This window comes from Bos javanicus, chromosome 15, assembly GCF_032452875.1.
Source record: "Bos javanicus breed banteng chromosome 15, ARS-OSU_banteng_1.0, whole genome shotgun sequence".
Taxonomy (NCBI): Eukaryota; Metazoa; Chordata; class Mammalia; order Artiodactyla; family Bovidae; genus Bos; species Bos javanicus.
In genome coordinates, this window is record NC_083882.1 from 64,449,481 (window position 1) to 64,469,387 (window position 19,907).

Consider the following 19,907-nt stretch of genomic DNA (forward strand, 5'->3'; position numbering starts at 1 on the left):
ATTCAGAAATGGATTAATTGGGTGATTCTGGTTCAGAGTATCTCATGAGGTTGCAGTCAAGATGTTGGGCTGAGCTGTAACCATCAAAAGGCCTGGCCAAACCCATTTACAAGATGGCTCACTGTCATAGTTGTTGGCAGGAGTCTCAGTTTCTTGCCGAATGGACCTCTCCATAGGGCTACTTTAGTGGTCTCATAAACATGGCAGCAGACTTCCCCTAGAGTAAGAAGTAATCCAAGAGAGACCAAGGTGGAAGCAACAATGCTTTTTTAATGACCTAGACTTGGAAGCAATGCATTGTCATTTCTGCAGTTACCTATTTGTTACACAGGTTGGTCCTATGTGACTATGAGGCAAGAATTACTTGGTGCCATCTTGGAGTGCAACTTGGATACACCAAGACATCTTGGTGCCATCTTGAACTTCATAGCAGTTGTCTGGGAGGGAGATAATGATGGGAAAGCAAGAACTGCCTAGCAAAACTACATTCTAAAATGATATATGCATCTGGTAACACATCTGAATAAAGGTCTTCCTCTGTCATTGGCTCATCAGTGACCTATTTACAAATAAGTCCTCAGCACCCCCAAATATTCCAGTTATAACCCATGGTTAGACTTTTGTAAAAATAGCAATTTACCTGGCTTAATTTAACAAATCTTCTGTGATTATGATAAGTGACAGAATGACACAAACTATGTGTTTCTCAATAATTTAAATGACATCCCAATCTCGTGAGACAGGAGGAAAGATGAATACATTTCTATTACATTCATATTTTATATAACACCTATTTTGCTCCTAAGTTGCTTACTGGATTGGTTGTTTGAATAGGCTTCATTTATCTCTTGCCAAGCCATGCTTAGTAAATGGTCATTCATATAGTTATTTAATGGGAATGTGCTTTAAGTAAATCAGCAAGGTACCACTGGCCCTGGAACATTCTCCATCAGCCTATCTATGGATGCACAAGGCAGATGGCTGTCATTCAGCAATTGCAGCAGAACCCTCTGTCAGAGGGGAGCGTTAGTTTAACAGAATGTAGGTGCAAATCGCTCTAGGTAATTAGGGGAGTTGTCTATAGGTTTAAGGGCTTCCCTTGTGGCTCAGCTGGTAAATAATCCGCCTGCAATGCAGGAGACCTGGGTTCAATCTCTGGGTTGGGAAGATCCTGTGGAGAAGGGAAAGGCTACCCATTCCAGTATTCTGGTCTAGAGAATTCCATGGACTATATAGTCCATGGGGTTGCAGAGTCGGACACGACTGAGTGACTTTCACTGTAGCTTTAAATTCATTTCTCGGTGGTTATTTCTTAGCTCTCTTTGATTTTACACAAATGAAAGAAACCAAAACCTTAGTCACTGGAGAAACAATATTTAGGGGAAAAAAAAAAGTTTCAGCAGCAATTACTGTGGCTGGTTGACCAGGGAAGACTCAACCTTTATGCAATGTGAAAATGGGTGGCTTTGGTGACAGAGATTAACTGAGTGCTGTTATTGTCTTGATTATCATGTTTTAAGAATAGCTACCTAGTTTGGCCAAATGGCACTCTCCCCATCTCCGACCCCAATATAGAGAACAAATTAACATGTTTTTTTTTTCCCCAAATGTGTTCTGTCACAGTTTTGAAGGAATGGTTTTGCCGTTTAAATTCAAACCAGTGGCGAGGTGAAGAGTATAGATAGTAAATTTTAAGAGAAAGCCACACTCAGCAGCGGTGAGCCATTGGCACCGAACCAGACGCTGTTGTTCCTGAGGTCATTTTGAGTAAAATGATGTCCTTAGGCTGTGAGCTTGACATACATTCCCCCACGATGGCACAACTCCCCTACAACAGAAAATCAATGTGTTTATGTTATGCTTTAGTGCCGGCGAGTGATGAAGAGGAAGGAGCGGTCCTTTTTGACAACTCTGGCAAGGCGGCTGTGGATCCCTTTGACACGTCTTCTGGGTCTGTGCAACTCATTGGAATAAAACCCACAGCCCTCCCCGTGGTGCACCCCACCTCGGACAGGAGCCAGGAGCCGGCTGTCCTCAACGGCGAGGTGAGCACCCCAGGACAGAGCGGGAGAGAGTGGGTGCAGCCAGGCCTCTGTGAACGTGGACCAATGAGGAGCCCCTGGGGGCCCCGGGTGCAGGTGTACGGACAGGACTCTGGGGGTCATTTTTACCTCCGCATGTGCAGGCCTCAGTGGAATGAATCAGTACACCGGTCACCCCAAACCAGTTTGTTGAGTGATGTTTTTGGAGCATTTTCCACCTTCATCAGAGAGTCCATGAAATGAAGTGAAGTGAAAGTCGCTCAGTCGTGTCCAACTCTTTGTGACCCCATGAACTATACAGTCCATGGAGTTCTCCAGGCCAGAAAGCCCATAGGGGACTTTTTAAAAAACTGTCATTATGAAGAGAAACACCCATAATTCTGCTTCCCCTAATCCCTCACTCACACAGCCTGCTTCCTTTCTTGCTAACACCACTAAAGTGGTCAGGATGGGATATCTGTGGCAGTGGGGATGGAGAGAGCTGGAATTGATAGGGCACCAGAGGAGATATGGACAGGGAATGTGGCCCACTACATAGGCTTTGAAATGACTTTTATTTCTTTGAGCAAGCTTGAAGCAACCCTTTGTGTGCTTCCAGGAATAGCGTGATGTTAGTCAATTTTCCTAAGTCTTAAAAAGATTAGTACTGTACATCAGAGATTTCACCAAAGAAAAACAGATGGATGGATGGATGGATGGGTGGATAGAGACAGATAGATGATAGATAGAGGCAGTTTAGGGGAGAACAAGAGAGTAAATTGGGTAAAAATTAGCTGCCATTTCTCCATCTTCTGCAGCAGAATGGTCAGTGGGCTGAAGATGTTCGTGATCCCTTAAGGCCATGCTTATGGGACCTCCTTGTGAATACCTCATACATGCACGCACACACACATAATTTCATTGTTATTCTCTGTTGTCATTCAACAGTTTGGTTATTCACTATGTTTGTTTATACCCGGCTGGCTATGGTTACCTGTACTGTGTGGGAGACTTCCCAAGCTTTAAAGGCTCTTTCCCACCACACCTTGAGGAACACACCACGACCCCATACAGCTGGCTACTGTAAACACCCTTCAGCGGCTTGTCCACATCCCCCATCCAGGCCACGTGAAAAAGCCTGTTATAGACCTGATCCCGCAGCTCCTTCTGTTTTCTCAACAGAAAGACTGAACTGCCTAGAGGGATGATGAGTTGATGTTCATCAATTTTTATTTTTATTTATTTATTTATTTTTGTTCATCAATTTTTAAAAAGAACTTAACTGGGAATTTCCTGGAGGTCCAGTGGTTAAGACTTGACACTTTCACTTATGTGGGCCTGGGTTTGATCCCTAGTTCGGAAACTAAGCTCCCACAAGCCACACAGGGCAGCCAAAAATAAAAATAAATAAATAATTAATTAAAAATAAAAAGAACTTAACTAGTTGTGGACTCATACAGCACTTGTATCCCAACCTTATCATTTTTTTTTTAGACAAAGAAATGGAAGTCAGAGGGCTCAGGTGGCTTACTCAGAGTCACACTGCAGGTTATTGTGACAGCATGATGATCAGGTCCCCTGGCTCCCTGTCCAGCACTCCTTCCCTCTCTGTGGCTTACTGTGGCCCATCAGTAAAAAAGAGCACTTTGCTTGAAAGAGTATGGACTCCAGCCACACTGCAAGAATGTGAGTCCTGGCTTTTCTACTTAATATCTGCGTGACCTTCAGTTCAGTTCAGTCTCTCAGTCGTGTCCGACTCTTTGCAACACCATGAACCACAGCACACCAGGCCTCCCTGTCCATCACCAACAGCTTAAATTCTCTGTGCCTCAGTATCTCTATCTGTACAATGGGACTGTTGTGAGGATCAAATGAGTTAATATGCATAAAGCACATAGAATATTGTCTAACATACAACAAATATGTTATTATTATATCATCATCATTAGCTTTCAGGTGGTGCTAGTGGTAAAGAACCCACCTGCCAATGCAGAAGATATAGGAGATGCAGGTTTGATCCCTGGGTCAGGAAGATCCCCTGGAGTAGGAAATGGAAACCCACTCCAGTATTCTTACCTGGAGAATCCTATGGACAGAGGAGCCTAGAGGGCTATAGTCCATAGGGTCACAGAATCATGCACAACTGAGTGACTGAGCATCAGTTCAGTTCAGTTGCTCAGTCGTGTCTGACTCTTTGCAACCCCATGAATCACAGCACGCCAGGCCTCCCTGTCCATCACCATCTCCCAGAGTTCACTCAAACTCACATCCATCGAGATGGTGATGCCATCCAGCCATCTCATCCTCTGTCATCCCCTTTCCCTCTTGCCCCCAACCCCTCCCAGCATCAGAGTCTTTTCCAATGAATCAACTCTTCGCATGAGGTGGCCAAAGTATTGGAGTTTCAGCTTTAGCATCATTCCTTCCAAAGAACACCCAGGGCTGATCTCCTTTAGAATGGACTAGTTGGATCTCCTTGCAGTCCAAGGGACTCTCAAGAGTCTTCTCCAACACCACAGTTCAAAAGCATCAATTCTTCGGTGCTCAGCTTTCTTCACAGTCCAACCCTCACATCCATACATGACCACTGGAAAAACCATAGCCTTGACTAGATGGACCTTTGTTGGCAAAGTAATGTCTCTGCTTTTCAATATGCTATCTAGGTTGGTCATAACTTTCCTTCCAAGGAGTAAGCATCTTTTAATTCATGGCTGCAGTCACCATCTGCAGTGATTTTGGAGCCCCCAAAATAAAGTCTGACACTGTTTCCACTGTTTCCCCATCTATTTCCCATGAAGTGATGGGACCAGATGCCATGATCTGAATTTTCTGAATGTTGAGCTTTAAGCCAACTTTTTCACTCTCCTCTTTCACTCTCATCAAGAGGCTTTTTACTTCCTCTTCACTTTCTGCCCTAAGGGTGGTGTCATCTGCATATCTGAGATTATTGATATTTCTCCTGGAAATCTTGACTCCAGCTTGTGCTTCTTCCAGCCCAGCGTTTCTCATGATGTACTCTGCATATAAGTTAAATAAGCAGCGTGACAATATACAGCCTTGATGTACTCCTTTTCCTATTTGGAACCAGTCTGTTGTTCCATGTCCAGTTCTAACTGTTGCTTCCTGACCTGCATATAGGTTTCTCAAGAGACAGGTCAGGTGGTCTGGTATTCCCATCTCTTTCAGAATTTTCCACGGTTTATTGTGATCCACACAGTCAAAGGCTTTGGCATAGTCAATAAAGCAGAAATAGATGTGCTTTATATAGTGACTGAGTATACTTTATCATTAGTCAGCTAACCATCCAGGATTCGTTGATCAAGTACTTAATGCCCTTAGGCCCTACAATTTGGGAATCTGTATATCTTCTCAAAGCCAATCACAGCCACTGAATCTTTCCCTGGGCCCAGTTCTGCCACTGGACACTCAAGCCCCAGATTAGAGGCCTCTGAGGTTATCACTGATGCACTGATAACTATTCTTCATTAAGACCCTCTACCCAGTATGGACCCAGGTGACGGCCGCCATGCCTGGATCTTTTTATCCCAGCTTAGCGATGGGGACAGATTCCAGATGTCGGCTAAATCTAACTTACCACTCTCTTTTTCAGCCAGACCCATCACACTGTCACGGGAGAACAGAGTAGCATTCTCCCTGTCCAGAACTGTATACATGTCACATTTTGGCAGTTGAAGGAATAGACCCTGCTGGCATCTGGATTGAAAAAGAGCCCTGAACTGTTCTCTGTAATTTGCTGCCTTGTGACATTTAAGGCAGATTATTTTATCATTTTCCTCCTTCTCTTACAGGCAGCTTGTTTAAGTGAAGAAAACACAGCCTCAAAGCCATAAATTTTCTTTGTACGAATTGTAGGTAATTCTTTTAAAGATTATTTTAAAGTAAACAGAATAACAGCATACAAAATTCAGAAAATAAGAAAGACCACTTAATTTCACTACCCTAACATATCCTCTGTTTTCATGTTTTCCACCTTCTCTTCAAGCGTTTGCTCAAACTCATGTATATTTTAGAATCTTATCGTATTCAGACCACCTTATATCTTACATCTTAAGCATTGGCTGTGTTGCTGTTGTCTTTCTGACAATCATTGTGAATGTCTTGATTGAGTAAGTGCACCATTGTTTGGGAAACTACTCTCCCCTTGTTCAAACCAGCTATTTTTCGGTTTTAGTTTTCATGCATGACTTATAGAAACTTTTTATTTTGAGAATAACTTTAGATTTACAAAAGAGTTGCCATAATAGTACAGAGAATTCCTTTATCCAGCTAGTTGTTTACCTGCTACCCCTAATATGAACACCTTGTGTAACCATAAAAAATGATCCAGCCCAGGAACAAAATATTGGTGCAATATTTTGAATATTTGAATATTTCAAATTCAACATTTGAAAAATGTTGAATAATGTGCAGACCTCATTTGAAATTCACCTGTTTCTTTCTCATGTCCATTCTCTGTTCTGTAATCCAATCCAGGATCCCATGTGGGATTTAATTGTCTCTTGAGCCTCCTCCCAAACAAGTTTGGGGTAGTTCAAGTTTGGGAGAGTTCCTCCATCCTTTGTGACTGTTTTGTTCTTCATGACTATTATTCCTTTGAAGCGTCCTGGCCAGTTACTGTGTAGAATGTCCCTCGGTTTGGATTTGTCTGGTGTTTTCTTATGATTGGATTGAGGCTATGAATTTTTCACATATCCATGGAAATGATGTGCCCCTTCATGGCCACGGAATCAAGAAGTACCTGATATTGATATATCTAATTACTGACGATGTTAACTTTCATCTCTGACTTAGAAATTCTCTTGGAATGTCATCTTAGGAGAGATTCCAGAAAGGGATTCCTGGCTCAGAGGATGTCATGCTAGCTTCTTCTCTTTGCTGGTTTTCTCAGTGAAAAGTGGAATGAGGGAACAATTAAACACTTGTGAGATGCTGGCAGCCTAAGATACCATCAGGACCCAGGTTGGGGAGATCTTTGCAAGAGTTAGAAAAAATATATCCCTCAGTTTGTTTCTTCAAACCTTGTAAAAGTAAAGCATCTACATAACATGTGGCCTCATGTTGGTGAACCCCTGGCTTTGTACATCAGTTGACATGTATCTTACCCCTGGATCAGTACGTTGCTAGAATCACCGAGCAGTGCAAAGTGTCAGGACTGGAGTCTCTACTTCCACACTGAACCGTGTCCTGGGCATTTGAGAGTTTATCCTAGAGGATGGGATACGTATAGGGGCTCAGGCTCCTGGCTTCCGAGCTAGCTGCATAGACGGGTTTTCATAAAGCACCGCACTCTCACCACTACTTGACCAAACACAGCTATTGCTGTGTCTAACCCGTAAAGCCCCCGGGTGTTGGTTTGTATTGTCACAGCTGCTTCTTGCAGCTGGATTGCCCCTTCCTCTTTCGTTCTGGAAACAAAAGCCAGAAAAAACAACCAGAGCAACTCCCATGGGCAAAGAAGGAACAGAGACATTCTAAGACAGCAGTGTAGACGCGGCCTGTCCGCCTTCCTTTCTTCGTCCCGCCCCTCCCCTGAACCCCCGGCCCCCAAAGTGCCGCACCCATGCTGTTCAGCACAAAGCCCCCTCCACTGCCCCACTCCACCCAAGCCTACTCACTTCAGTGCTCTGTGCTCCCAAAGCTACTCATTTCCCCTCCCCTTGTCTCCGTCAGACTCTGTTTCCCTTAGTCTTTGATGAAAATGAACCCTGCACAACCCACATTAATGGTAATAAGATTTATTTTTTTTCAGTATACAAAAGATACAATTAAATTATTTTTACATTCTGTTCTTCATACAAAAATCTTCAAGATGAATGGAGAGAGCAGTGTGGAAACATATTCATTCCCATATGTAAAATAGATAGCCTGTTTTAGAGTTGGTCTCAGTGCCTGGCCATATTGCAAGCATGCGGTGCGTGTGAACTCCTGCAATCCTCACAACAGCTCTACGAGGGCAGTAGTATTATCTCCCTCTTACACTGAAAGAATCTGAGGCACAGAGAAGTTAAGTAATGTGCCCAGGGTCACCCAGCTAGGGAAAGACAGAGCTTTTTGGTCTGTCTGGAACCAGGCATTTGGTCTGGTTCCAGAACCTATACTCTTAGCCCCAGCTTTATGCCACACCATCATTAAAATGTAAATGACTGAAAGCAACAGAATTATCCTCCCAAGAGTGTTTGCATATAAACCCAGTGAGCTCTGGTAAATGTTTCATGAAGAGTTGGGAATGAGTGAGAGAGAGACTGACTTTAAAAGGAGATTCTTCCCCTGCGTTGCTGGCAAACTTACTTAAGTTTGGCTCAAGAGGGGACCCTGCTCCTGTGCTTCCCTATGGCAGCAGGGGGACCCGGAGGACAGAGGGGAACAAGCAGTTCCCTCTGCAGAACGTAGTACTACTAGCCTTAGTTTTTGGAGTCCTGATGTCCTAGCAGATTTTAAGTTCATTATCCAAACAGAAGAGACTTAAGAAGAAAAAGAGCTTAGTCTAAAGTATTGTCAGCAGCATGGACAGTGAGTCAGGGATTCATGGGTCCAATGGCTGGAAGCCCAGAATTCCAGGCTTTGGACCCTGCTACCGGGGGGACTTTCAGGTCTAGGAGGGACACAAATGGAGGTGAGACAGCTGTACCCCCCACCCCCTCTTCCTCCCTTGGCATTGGCTGCAGCAGTAAGGAATCTCCTCTGCCATGTCCCTGGGGCCTCCAGGCGGTTCCTCCTGTCCTCCCTGGTCTTGCCACCTGTGTACTTCACACGTGCCTTCAGAAGCTCAGCAGAGCCTGACCTGGGGATCTGACCTCAAGTTTCTGAGACCGCTGGACCTTAAGCCTTCTCTCACCCCCTAATCCTTTCTTCAAACACACTGTTTTGTAGGAGTCCAACACAGCAGACAGGAGCGTGGGCGGCTGCTCTGTTGATTGGGAATGAGGACCAGCAACTCAGCCCCCTCTTCTTGCTGCCCCTGTACTTCCCTGACTCCTGAGGACCCTCCTGGAGCCCTTGGGCAACAGTTCTTAGCCCAGGTCCCTAGACTTGCTAAAGCAATATGAAAATAGCTGTGTATTGGCTTTTGGAGGGCAAGACTCCTAACTCTCAGATTTTCTACTGATCTTCCAAAAATCCATGGAATATAATTTGAAAACCACTGATCAGTGCCAGAGGTTTCTCACCCAGGTTCGGGACCAGAGTCAGCTCTGGGACTTTTGCAAACTACAGATGCCCAAGCCTCACTCTTGAAGATTCTGATTCAGCAGGTCTGGGCCTCTGGATTTTTGCCAGCTCTGCATGCAGCTCCAATGCTCTGCCGATTGACCATTGCCTTCAGCATCTTCCAAATGGAAAGCTCCAATTCTGGCAAGCCCACACCAACCCCAGCCCCCAGCCACTCCCTGGGCAGAATCTATAGTCCAGGGGCTTAGACCTTGGACCCTCTGTGCGTCTTTGTCTTCTCATCCTGAGGCGCAGGGTATTTAGCAGCTAAGTGTGCAGACTCTGGCACAGACTGTCCAAGGTCAAACCCTGACCCCACCTCTGATTATGGGTTGTCATGAAGGTTAAGAAGACATCATGCACGTAAGTCACCACAGTGATGGCACCGCACAGAATCTGTAAGGGGAGGTCTTAGTTCACTAGGAGTCCCAACTCTTCACTTTACTAACTTAGCTCTTTTGGCTCTTAGTTTCCTCATCTGCCAGGTGGACATCATCCCCACATTTACCAGCCTTTCCATGATTGTCCCTTGAAATCTTAGCTATGAAAACATTCTCTATACATGATTATACAGATGTAATCAAGTCTGACTGCAAACAGCTCCAATGGTTCTCCACATTGTTCAGTATCAGGCAGGTTTCATTCAACTCTGTTTGTGGACATAACATCTTCATATCATTTGTTAATTTATTTAGCACAGTCATCTGTATTTTTGACAGGTGAGCAGGAACCAGTTGGCAATAATGGCCATGCAAGGCTTCAAAATTACCTAGCAGTAAAGAATGCGCCTGCAGTGCAGGAGATGGGGAGACATGGGTTCGATCCCTGGGTTGGAAGATCCCCTGGAGGAAGAAATGGTAACCCACTCCAGTAATCTTTCCCAGAAAATCCCATGGACAGAGGAGCCTGGTGGGCTGCAGTCTATGGGGTTGCAAAAGAGCAGACATGATTGAACAGCTAAACAACAACAACAAAGCTATTGACTGACAAAAATAAGCTTTCAAGTGCAGGTTGATAGAGTGGGGAGACCTTGCAAGCAGAATGTCTACTCCCCTTTGCCACCCCATTCATCCCAACTCTAGCCCTTCAAGAGCTGGTGGTCTTATCCAGCTGGACATCAGCTAAATGGCCATAGACTTGTTTATTCAGTCGTTGTCACCTGCATGTCACCACGCGTGATGAGACTGTTTCTCTCCCCAGGTGAACAAAGCCCTGAAGCAGAAGTCAGACATCGAGCACTATCGGAACAAGCTGCGCCTCAAAGCCAAGAGGAAGGGTTACTACGACTTCCCCCCGGTGGAAGCTAGCAAGGCTCAGACGGAAAGGAAAAAGATGTATGAAAAAGCACCAAAGGAAATTGAGCACGTCTTGGATCCAGACCCAGAACTGTGTGCCCCATTCACCGAAGCTAAAAACAGGTGCAGTTCCTAAGGGATTCTCCAGGGGTCGCTGTACCACTAGTGGGATGAGGGCAGGGGGTGCCTTGGGCCGTACCGTCCAGGTCTCTGGTTCTATTTGTCACCTGAGGACTGTCATCTTTGCAGGCTGCTGGTCTGGGCCGCACTGGTCTGTACAAGCAGGAGTTCCACAGTGAGTCTGGAAGAAAATAAAATTAAAACCACTGAAAAACAACACTTAGGCAAACAACCATAATTGTCCCTTAGCTTTTAATGATGTTTTCAAACCTGTAGCTGTTTCAGAGCTGGGTTCGCATGTAATTATCACCCACCTGGTTACACAACTTCCAGATCAAGGGACAGTGTATTCATCAATGATTTTACTGTCTCTTGCATAAGAAAAACAGAATCCATGCCTCACCTTTTTATTCAGCTTCAATCAATATTTACTGCACAGCTACTCCTATCTCCATGCTGGGTTCCTGTCTTTAATTCATAGACTTGTCCATTTGACCTTTATTGTCTCCTGCTCTGTACTGGGCACCAGGCATGATGCTGAATACTGTCAAGGTCATGTGTTTGTTCATTCAATATTTTATGGTGGGCCGAACAGCCCAGTCTCTGCTTTTGTGGAACTTAAGGCCTAATGGGAGAGAAAGACGAGCCCAAGAGTTTCTTGCTCACAAGTGTGATGGGTGTTTGAAATGTGCAGCCTAAAAGGCAGGCCTGCCCTAGCAAGGGAGGGGTAGGCCTGGTGGCTGAAATCGGCAACCTTCTAAACTTTGCTCCTAACTCAGCAGGGAGCGGCTTCACCTACTAGAAAAAGGCGTGTGTGTGTTAGTCACTCAGTCAGGTCTGATTCTATGACTATAGCCTGCCAAGCTCCTCTGTCCATGGAGTTCTCCAGGCAAGAACACTGGAGTGGGTTGCCATTCCCTTTTCCAGGGGGATCTTCCGACCCAGAGATTCAACCCCGATCTCCTGTATTGCAGGCAGTTTCTTTACCATCTGAGAGAAAAGGGGTAAATGTCAGCAAAGCTCAATAGGCTCACTTCTCTTTTTTGCCTTCCCCTCTGAGGCACTTCCCCCAGAAGCATTTTCATGACTTGAGACCAACTCTTCTAAATACATGTTCTCCTTGGCAGCTGCCCCTTGACTCAGAGCTGCCAGTGCTCTAACCCAAACCATAGCCTTCACAGACACAGCCTCTAGAGAGGTCCCTGGGGAGGACAGGATGGTTCCTGGACTGAGTGGGTATTTATAAAAAGCCAAAACGACTATGTGATGGGCTTAGATGGAAGCCACATAGTCAAGCTGGGAGTGGGGAATAAATTTTATGAATGGAATCTGCATCATTTATTTTTAATAATGAAAAGAGGGAATTCTAAGCCAGTGCTTCATTTTCCAGGTTTCTTATTAGGCTTGGTGGGGATGACAAGCTGTTGGTGTTAAATCACACTGTGATGGGATCACAGTGCGCATACCCCTGTGTTGATAACCGTAGAAAAAAAGGGAAGGACATCTGTGGATTTTATTGGGAGACTGGGGGCGTCTTTGGCTTTTACTTCACACTTCGGGACTTTTTACTTCAGGGGTCTTTTATAGACTGGAGTGGGGATTTATTTTTTCCTGGGTTTCCTGCTGACATTTGGAAAATGAATCAGAAATCATGTACAAGTATGTGAAACTTAGTTTGGAAATTATTTGAGAGTTAAATACAATTTTCACTGAAGAGATTTTATAAGGAGAATGAACAAAACATTTTTCTGGAGAGGTGTATCTCCACTGCCTCACAAAAGATCAGACCGGTTTCCTAAGGCCTTTTGCTAGCCTTCTGATGCTGGGAGTATACAGGCAACTCTTAGTAAATGTCTGTTGAAGAAAGGATTTAATTTAAAAACTGTGATCAGTTATGGGAAAATTAGAGATAACCACAAATCAGGTGGGGTGGGGGTAGAAAGGAAGATGAGATCAGCAAGAGATGGGGACGAGAAGAGAAAGATCAATGTCGAGAAAGAGACTTAGTAAGCTCTTGGAGATTCTTTTTAAAAGATATTTATTTGGTTACACTGGGTCTTAGTTGCTGCATGAGGGATCTTTAGTTGCCACATACAAACGCTTAGTTGTACACGTGGGATCTAGTTCCCTGACCAGGAATCGAACCCAGGCCCCCTGCATTGGGAGCACAGAGTCATAGCCACTGGACCACCGGGGAAGTCCCTCAAACACTATTCTTGTCACACTCTGCTGTTGACTCCAGGCATTGTCCACTGCTGCCTGTTGTATGTCACCTGTTATCACAGGTGAGACATACCTGTTAGTTACCTTTCACAGTTCAGCTCTCTAGAGGTTCTGCTCTCAGTGACCAGCCCCTGTAAGGCACGAGTAAGGAACCCATTCTCTAGGCCAGTGATAGCATCAATAACCAGAATCTTACCCTGAGACCTAAATAAATCAAATCAAAATTTAGATTCCAAATGCTGACTCATCCTGATCCCCTTTCAAAGAGTTTTCACAGCTTTTTTTAAGTCAGAGCACACCCCCATTTTTATGTTATAAACTCTTCATGTCTTCAGAGATACAAAGTACATAATATAACTGAGGCAGGTGCTATCAGAGGCCCCCTATATGTCCCCTGGGCCCCCCTACAGGCCAGCAGCATCCTTCTTACTGCAAACATCTGTGACTCTGATATGAACTCCCCAAGCAGAAGTGTCGGGTAGTTAACGTGCTCTGGAGCAGCTGCAGTCCGTGACAGATGCGGGCTGATAGATAAACACCCCTGGCAAGAGAACTCTACCCTGTTGTAAGAACCACATTTTCTGCTTTCTGTATTTGATGATTTGACATCTGGGGTCTGGCCCCTGGAGAAACTGCCCCTCCCCGTGCTGCGTTGCCAGTTCCTGGGACAGTAATTCTCATGTCCAAATGCAGCTGTCACACACAAACCAGAGAAGCGGGAACTCAGACCCCAGCTGCCTCCTGCACACAGAGGCTCTGCACTCTGGCCTAATCTCCTGTGCAAATCACCCCTTTCCAGTTCTTTCCCATGAAAGCCACAATAAAGGCTCCTGCCCACATTCTCCCTGCACTCCCCCTGCCTTGTGACTGACCCTGTGCTTCCCCCGTGGCCCTCTATAGTGCGGTGTGCCCCTTTCCTCTCGGAATCTGTGAGTATACAAGCCGTCTCTTCAATGGCGGTCATCCCCCGATCTGTTGGGTTTACCATACCTGAATAACAATGAAACCTACATTTAAAAATAATGATCTCCCACACTTCTCCAGTAAGTTTGAGCCCCAGATGCCCAAGACATTGATCTGCTCTAGACCACATTCTTTATTGGCCCCTTCCCTTCCCTCTCTCATTTTCCCACTTCTCAACTTGTGCTTCCTGGAACCCTTTCCCAAATAAACCACTTCTACTCAGATCATCACAGAGCTTACTTCTGGCGGGACCCAAGCTAAGGCAATAACCTGTAAAGACAGAGTTGCTCTGGTAGAAGCAGGACCTCCTCCCCCTCCTCTTCCCCTTCCCCTCCTCTTCCTCCTCCTCCTTCTAGTCCATCTTTATGGAACCCTAGGGCTCAATGGCACCACACTCCAGTACTCTTGCTTGGAAAATCCCATGGACGGAGGAGCCTGGTAGGCTGCAGTCCATGGGGTCGCTAAGAGTCGGACACGACTGAGCGACTTCACTTTCACTTTTCACTTTCCTGCATTGGAGAAGGCAATGGCAACCCACTCCAGTGTTCTTGCCTGGAGAATCCCAGGGATGGGGGAGCCTGGTGTCTATGGGGTCGCACAGAGTCGGACACGACTGAAGCGACTTAGCAGCAGCAGCAGTGTATATATGTCAATGCTACTCTCCCAGAACACAGTGTTCAGGAACTACTTTCTTAAACTATAGTGGTTGATCCCAGCCTCCTAAAAAATTCAAATGAAATCCATTATCCTCCTCCCAGCAATATTTTCAGAGGTTAAAAAACTTATACCTCAATTTTTCAAGTTTTAAAATTTTTTAACTTTTAAAGAATATAGAAAAGTACCAATAGGAAATGATATACCTAATGGAACTCTATTTGATTAAAATAAATAATTTCTCTACCCAAAAGCCCAGTTTATTTCAAAGTAGTTGCAGGCACACATTGGTAGCCTGATTAATTGAGATTCATGTTAAACAGCAGCCTTTAAGCTGTATATAATGGAACAGTGTCTTTGATGGAAAAGGAGACTGGAGGGTATGCCAGTGTCTAAGGGCGCACCCACGTTCAAGGTTCTCAAAAGGGCTTATACAATCTCACTATTGTATTTCTAATACTTCCAAAATAACCTACTTAAATGTCAATTGCTAATCCTAGTATTTACTCCTCCACCACCATTATTAGTAAATCTTTTCTAAACGGGTTAATTGGCAATCTCAGGACAATTATGGAGTCTGCTTTTTCAAAGAATGATTTGTAATTGGGTCAAGGGAAAGAATTCTTTGGGGTCTTCTTAAAGTATGAGTCACTCAAAACAGATTCTGTTTCACAAGACTGTGCTCCTTTCCTAGAGGACGCCTCTATTTGCAGATAACTATAGGGCACAGTTTATAACATTAGGTGGTAAGCTCCTATATTAGTCAGGATTCTTTTGGTTGCAAATAATGGAAAACCAACACAAATTGGCTCAATAAAGGGAAAATTTTACCACTGAACAGGCCAAGGCTTCAAGCATGGCTAGATCCAAGAGGTCATACAATGACTTCCATATTTATCTTGTTTCTTCACTTTTTGCTGGCTCCTTTTCAGGCAGGCTCTTACCTCATAGTGGCAAACTGGCTCCCAGCAACTCTAGGCTTATATCCTATCTTCTTAGAAACCTCAATGCCGAGAGAATGCCTCTTTCCTGATTGTTGTAGCAAAAGCCTTGAGACTTCGTCGCACTTGACCAACTCATGTGCCCACTCTGACCAGTTCTTATGGCCATGGGGTTGTGATGCTGATTGTCCGGCCTGTGTCTCATGCCTGTCCCTGGAGAAGAGCTAAAGAGTCTTGTCCTGGTGCCAGATGAGCAAAGACCACAGAGGCTCTCTAAACAGGTGTAAGCTCCTCTCGGTGAAGGAGTCAGTCTAATAGTGCATGTTTTATTCCCTAGATGAATTGCAAGGGCAGGGTCTCGCCCTTGGGGTTCTGATGTCTGTTCTAGACTGGCAGTGTGTGAATGTCATGCTCTGACTAACGGGGTGTGGGGTCATGAAAAGGTGTCTTTACCTCCCAGGTTTCTTCCATAGTCACTGACAATAACACAACCTCTGTACCTTGAACTCACAAATGGATAGAATCTTAGAACCAAGACACAAAATAGGGGAGTTCTCTGAAGGTAGATGCTCTGAAATGCAAATAATTTATAGAGAAAAACTTACTGTTGGATGAGAGGGAAGTAGCCAGTGATTTTATCCTACTTTAGTGGGATAAACTCTGCAAGATCATATGGGATAAACCCTGCAAAATCATGTGGGATAAACCCTGAAAATTTTGCAGAATAAAACCCTGCAAAAAAGTCATCACTCCTGAGTTGCCTCCTCTGCAAAAAGAAAAGCACAGCCACAGCCCTCGCTGTTACTGGTTCTTTCCCCCATCTAAAAAAGATTCCTCTAAGGACAAGTAGAAACAAAACAGTGATGACAAAAGTATGCATTTCCTGGAGTGAGCTGGCTGGAGCCTCTGAACGTGTGAACCTCAGTCCCTGGTCAGGGCACTGGAAAACGCCTGCATGTAAAACTAAAGGAATAAATAAACAAGCCAACAAACACACTCATCATGGGCAAATGATGGCACTGGCACTGATGGAAGCCTGGATTGTTCCAGAACTTTTCCACTGAGCAGGAGGAGTAAGGGCATGCGGAAAAGACTCTTAGCTACAAGGGGTTTGGGTATCCCTGCGTGTGTGTGTTTTAATTTATTTATCTTTTAATTGAAGGATAATTGCTTTACAGAATTTTGTTGTTTTCTGCCAAATATCAGCATGAATTAGCCATAGGTATACATATGTCCCCTCTCTCTTGAACCTCCCTCCCATCTCCCTCCCTGTGCTTTGCATGCCATAATTCTCAACCACTTTGCCACCCTAACAGCTATGAGGGGCTGCACGCTCCTGGCAGTTACTGGGGCTCACTTGACTAGTAATTTTCTAGAAGGAGGCACCCCTTTTAGAAGAAGGCGTGATTTTAAAAAGATGTCCGAAACTGATCAGTCCTAATGAGGCTAGACGATAACTGTAAACTAACTTTGAAATTAATTGAAGTGAACTTCCTGGGCCTGAAATGCTCTGTGTCCAGGTTGGTATGTGGCTGGCTCTGTTCAGGTGTCTACCGAAATGTCACCTCTCTAGAGAGGCCTTCCCTGACCATCCATCCCATCTAAAGTCACCCCACATCCTGGTCACTATCTGTCACCCTTATTTGGGAATTACCAGGCGCACTGTCTATCTGCCTCTTTAGAATGTATGCTGAGCAAAGCAGGGCTGTGTCTGTCTCATGGTGGATCCTCATTCTCTTCCACCCTACCTGGTACATTTTAGCCACTCAGTAACGGATGGATGGATGCATGGGCCCCAAATTGCCTTTCGGTTTATGGCTCCTTAGCCCAGAAGGGAATCCATTGTGATGAAAGTAGAAAAGAAAATCTATCATCAGTCGTGTTTAAGAAGCTTATTATCCACAGTGTTTGTTGACACATCGTGGAATCCTGCATGTGAAATTAGAAAGGTGAAAAGGAATAGGAGGCTGTTAAGTCAAAGCCAACAAAAGCAAGTTTGTTCTTCCAGCATTCACTGTCCTAGAGGGTCAAGGGAGAGTCCCTGGCCTTGCTGTCAGCAGAATTTTAGATGAGGGTGCAATGATGCAATTGATTCGAGTTACCTAGTTTCCATACGAAAGGGCACTTACAATTCAGCCAAATGGTTACAGCATCTAGGGGGATAAAATCTTTATTCCACTCTTTCTGTAGTTCCTGATGGCCAGGGAACAAATACCATCAATTCTGAGATTCGCGAGGCAACTCCAAAGCCTTCATTGGTTGCCTGTAGTTTGGATCAGTGGAGAATTCCATCTGTCAGGGTATTTGCTGCATCATAACAGTTGTTGAATTTTCTTCAGGCAACAGATGAAGAACTCTGTCTACCGGAGCCGGCAATCTCTGAACAGCCCGAGTCCAGGGGAAACAGAGATGGACCTTCTAGTAACTCGGGAGCGACCCCGGCGTGGGATACGTAACAGTGGATACGATGTAAGTGTCTGGTGGGCAGAGATGAATGCAAGCTTTGCTTTTTCCTGAATGCAAAGGGGATAGAGCACTCTGTCATGTTTCAGTTTATTGAATATTAGTAGAATTTAAAAATACACTAAAATGTTTTCTATTTTATTATTCCTTATTTCCTCTTTTGCGAAGTAAGAGTAATTGGAATGTATCAGAGTAACAAATTATTGTTCACAGAATCTCAAGGTTTAAATTCAACCATTTTATGAATAGTACTTTATTGACCTTTAACTCAACAGCAATGCTAAATGCCCTTAATTTTTTCCCCTTTGTTCTTAGAAACTCAGTAGGAACCATGGCCGTGGGTTAGAATTCATTTGAACACGGGCGTCTTTTAATCCAGAGCACTGTTGAGAAGTTGGATTTGTTCCTGATTTCGTAACTCCTCAATATGCCATGGAAACAATGAGATTTCCCACAGAGCGGTTTGGTGATTTCACATGATGAAGCACATGCTTATGTGCAGGGGTGCTCCAGGCTGCAAAAATGTTTCTAATCCCATCAAACTCCCCAGGTGATGACTTAATAGTTTGGTGCCTCCTATCAAACTGCTTACCTCCCTTCACCTGTAGTTGCTCTCATGAGTTCGCGTGAAAGGTGCTCTGCTAAGATGTTCAATAGTGCTTTATGGTGTCCCAAGATTCAAATGGTTTGAATATACTCTTAGGTTTTATGAAAATGTTTCTTTCCTTTTCTTGTAAAATGTTTCTCTAATTACAAATACAAAATTTTCTGTAAGAGGAGTTATGATTCAAATATATCCAGATAAACTTTTGTTTTAATTGTGAGGTTGTAATTTGAAAGCTACACTTGTTTTCTGAAACATACGGTGCTAATTTGAAGGCAAGAAGGTTTTTCCCCCCTCGGAATTGGCCATTCTTTGCCACAAAGCTTAAAGTGGGATTTTTAATTGGTCCAATTAAAACAGAGATACTATACCTAATTTGAATTTCTAATTAGCTTCCTGACATTTAAACTTGATATCTGTGTTGGTGGTGATACCCTTATCTTTTATTTCTTTTTCATAGCTAAGAGTTAGGTGGTTTAATTTTGTAAAATTCCAGATGCTTTGGGCAAATCTCTTTTTTTTTCCTCCTCCAGATTAAAGTATTCAATGTTAAATTTTCTCCTCGTACAAATATTTCTTATGCCAAGCTTGGTCATCAATTTGATAATCAGCCTGTAGTTAAAAGTAGGGCATTTGAAATTTCCATTTAATCTCTCCCTACCAACAGTGAGTATTCTTCCTGGATGCTTGTAGTTTGGGAAACTTTTTCTTCTGCTCAGGAATATTCTGCTGATATGTGATAGCATTCTTAGTTTTTTTCAAGACTTGTATTAATAGATTTCTTATGAGGTTCTAGACATAGATGTTTTCACAGTTTGGGGAAATAGGCCAGAACACTGTTAGTCTTGAAAAGAGAACACTGCCGGTGTTTTTCGCCACTGTGCCAGGACTTGGAGTGTTTACTGGATACTTTCGGAATGTTGCATTAGAACAGTAGGAGAGAGAGGATTTTTTTAAAAGGAGGTTGCTTACCTCTCACTGCTACTGCTGCTGCTGCTGCTGCTGCTGCTGCTGCTGCTAAGTCGCTTCAGTCGTGTCCGACTCTGTGCAACCCCACAGACGGCAGCCCACCAGGCTCCCCGTCCCTGGGATTCTCCAGGCAAGAACACTGGAGTGGGTTGCCATTTCCTTCTCCAATGCATGAAAGTGAAAAAATAAAGTGAAGTCGCTCAGTCGTGTCCAACTCCTAGCGACCCTGTGAACTGCAGCCCACCAGGCCCCTCCGTCCATGGGATTTTCCAGGCAAGAGTACTCTCACAGTCATGTATAAATATTCCAATTACAGATTATTTTAAGGGAAGCCCACTTCATTTCAATAAATTTTTTAAAAATATGTGTTTCTTTGAAAAGTGTGTGTGATCACAAAAACATATGCAAATATAGGTTTCCTTAAGAG

General features: G+C 44.2%; 1 protein-coding gene across 2 annotated transcripts in view; it reads left to right on the forward strand.

The window, feature by feature from the left end:
* The window catches only part of KIAA1549L (KIAA1549 like), a 316,042-nt gene that overhangs the window by 251,017 nt on the left and 45,118 nt on the right, over positions 1–19,907 (forward strand). For both annotated transcript variants that reach the window (XM_061381086.1, XM_061381085.1), the window contains exons 14-16: positions 1,867–2,045; positions 10,449–10,666; positions 17,784–17,913. In XM_061381086.1, coding sequence (XP_061237070.1) covers positions 1,867–2,045; positions 10,449–10,666; positions 17,784–17,913 — 527 coding nt within the window. The remainder of the gene's footprint in view (positions 1–1,866; positions 2,046–10,448; positions 10,667–17,783; positions 17,914–19,907) is intronic.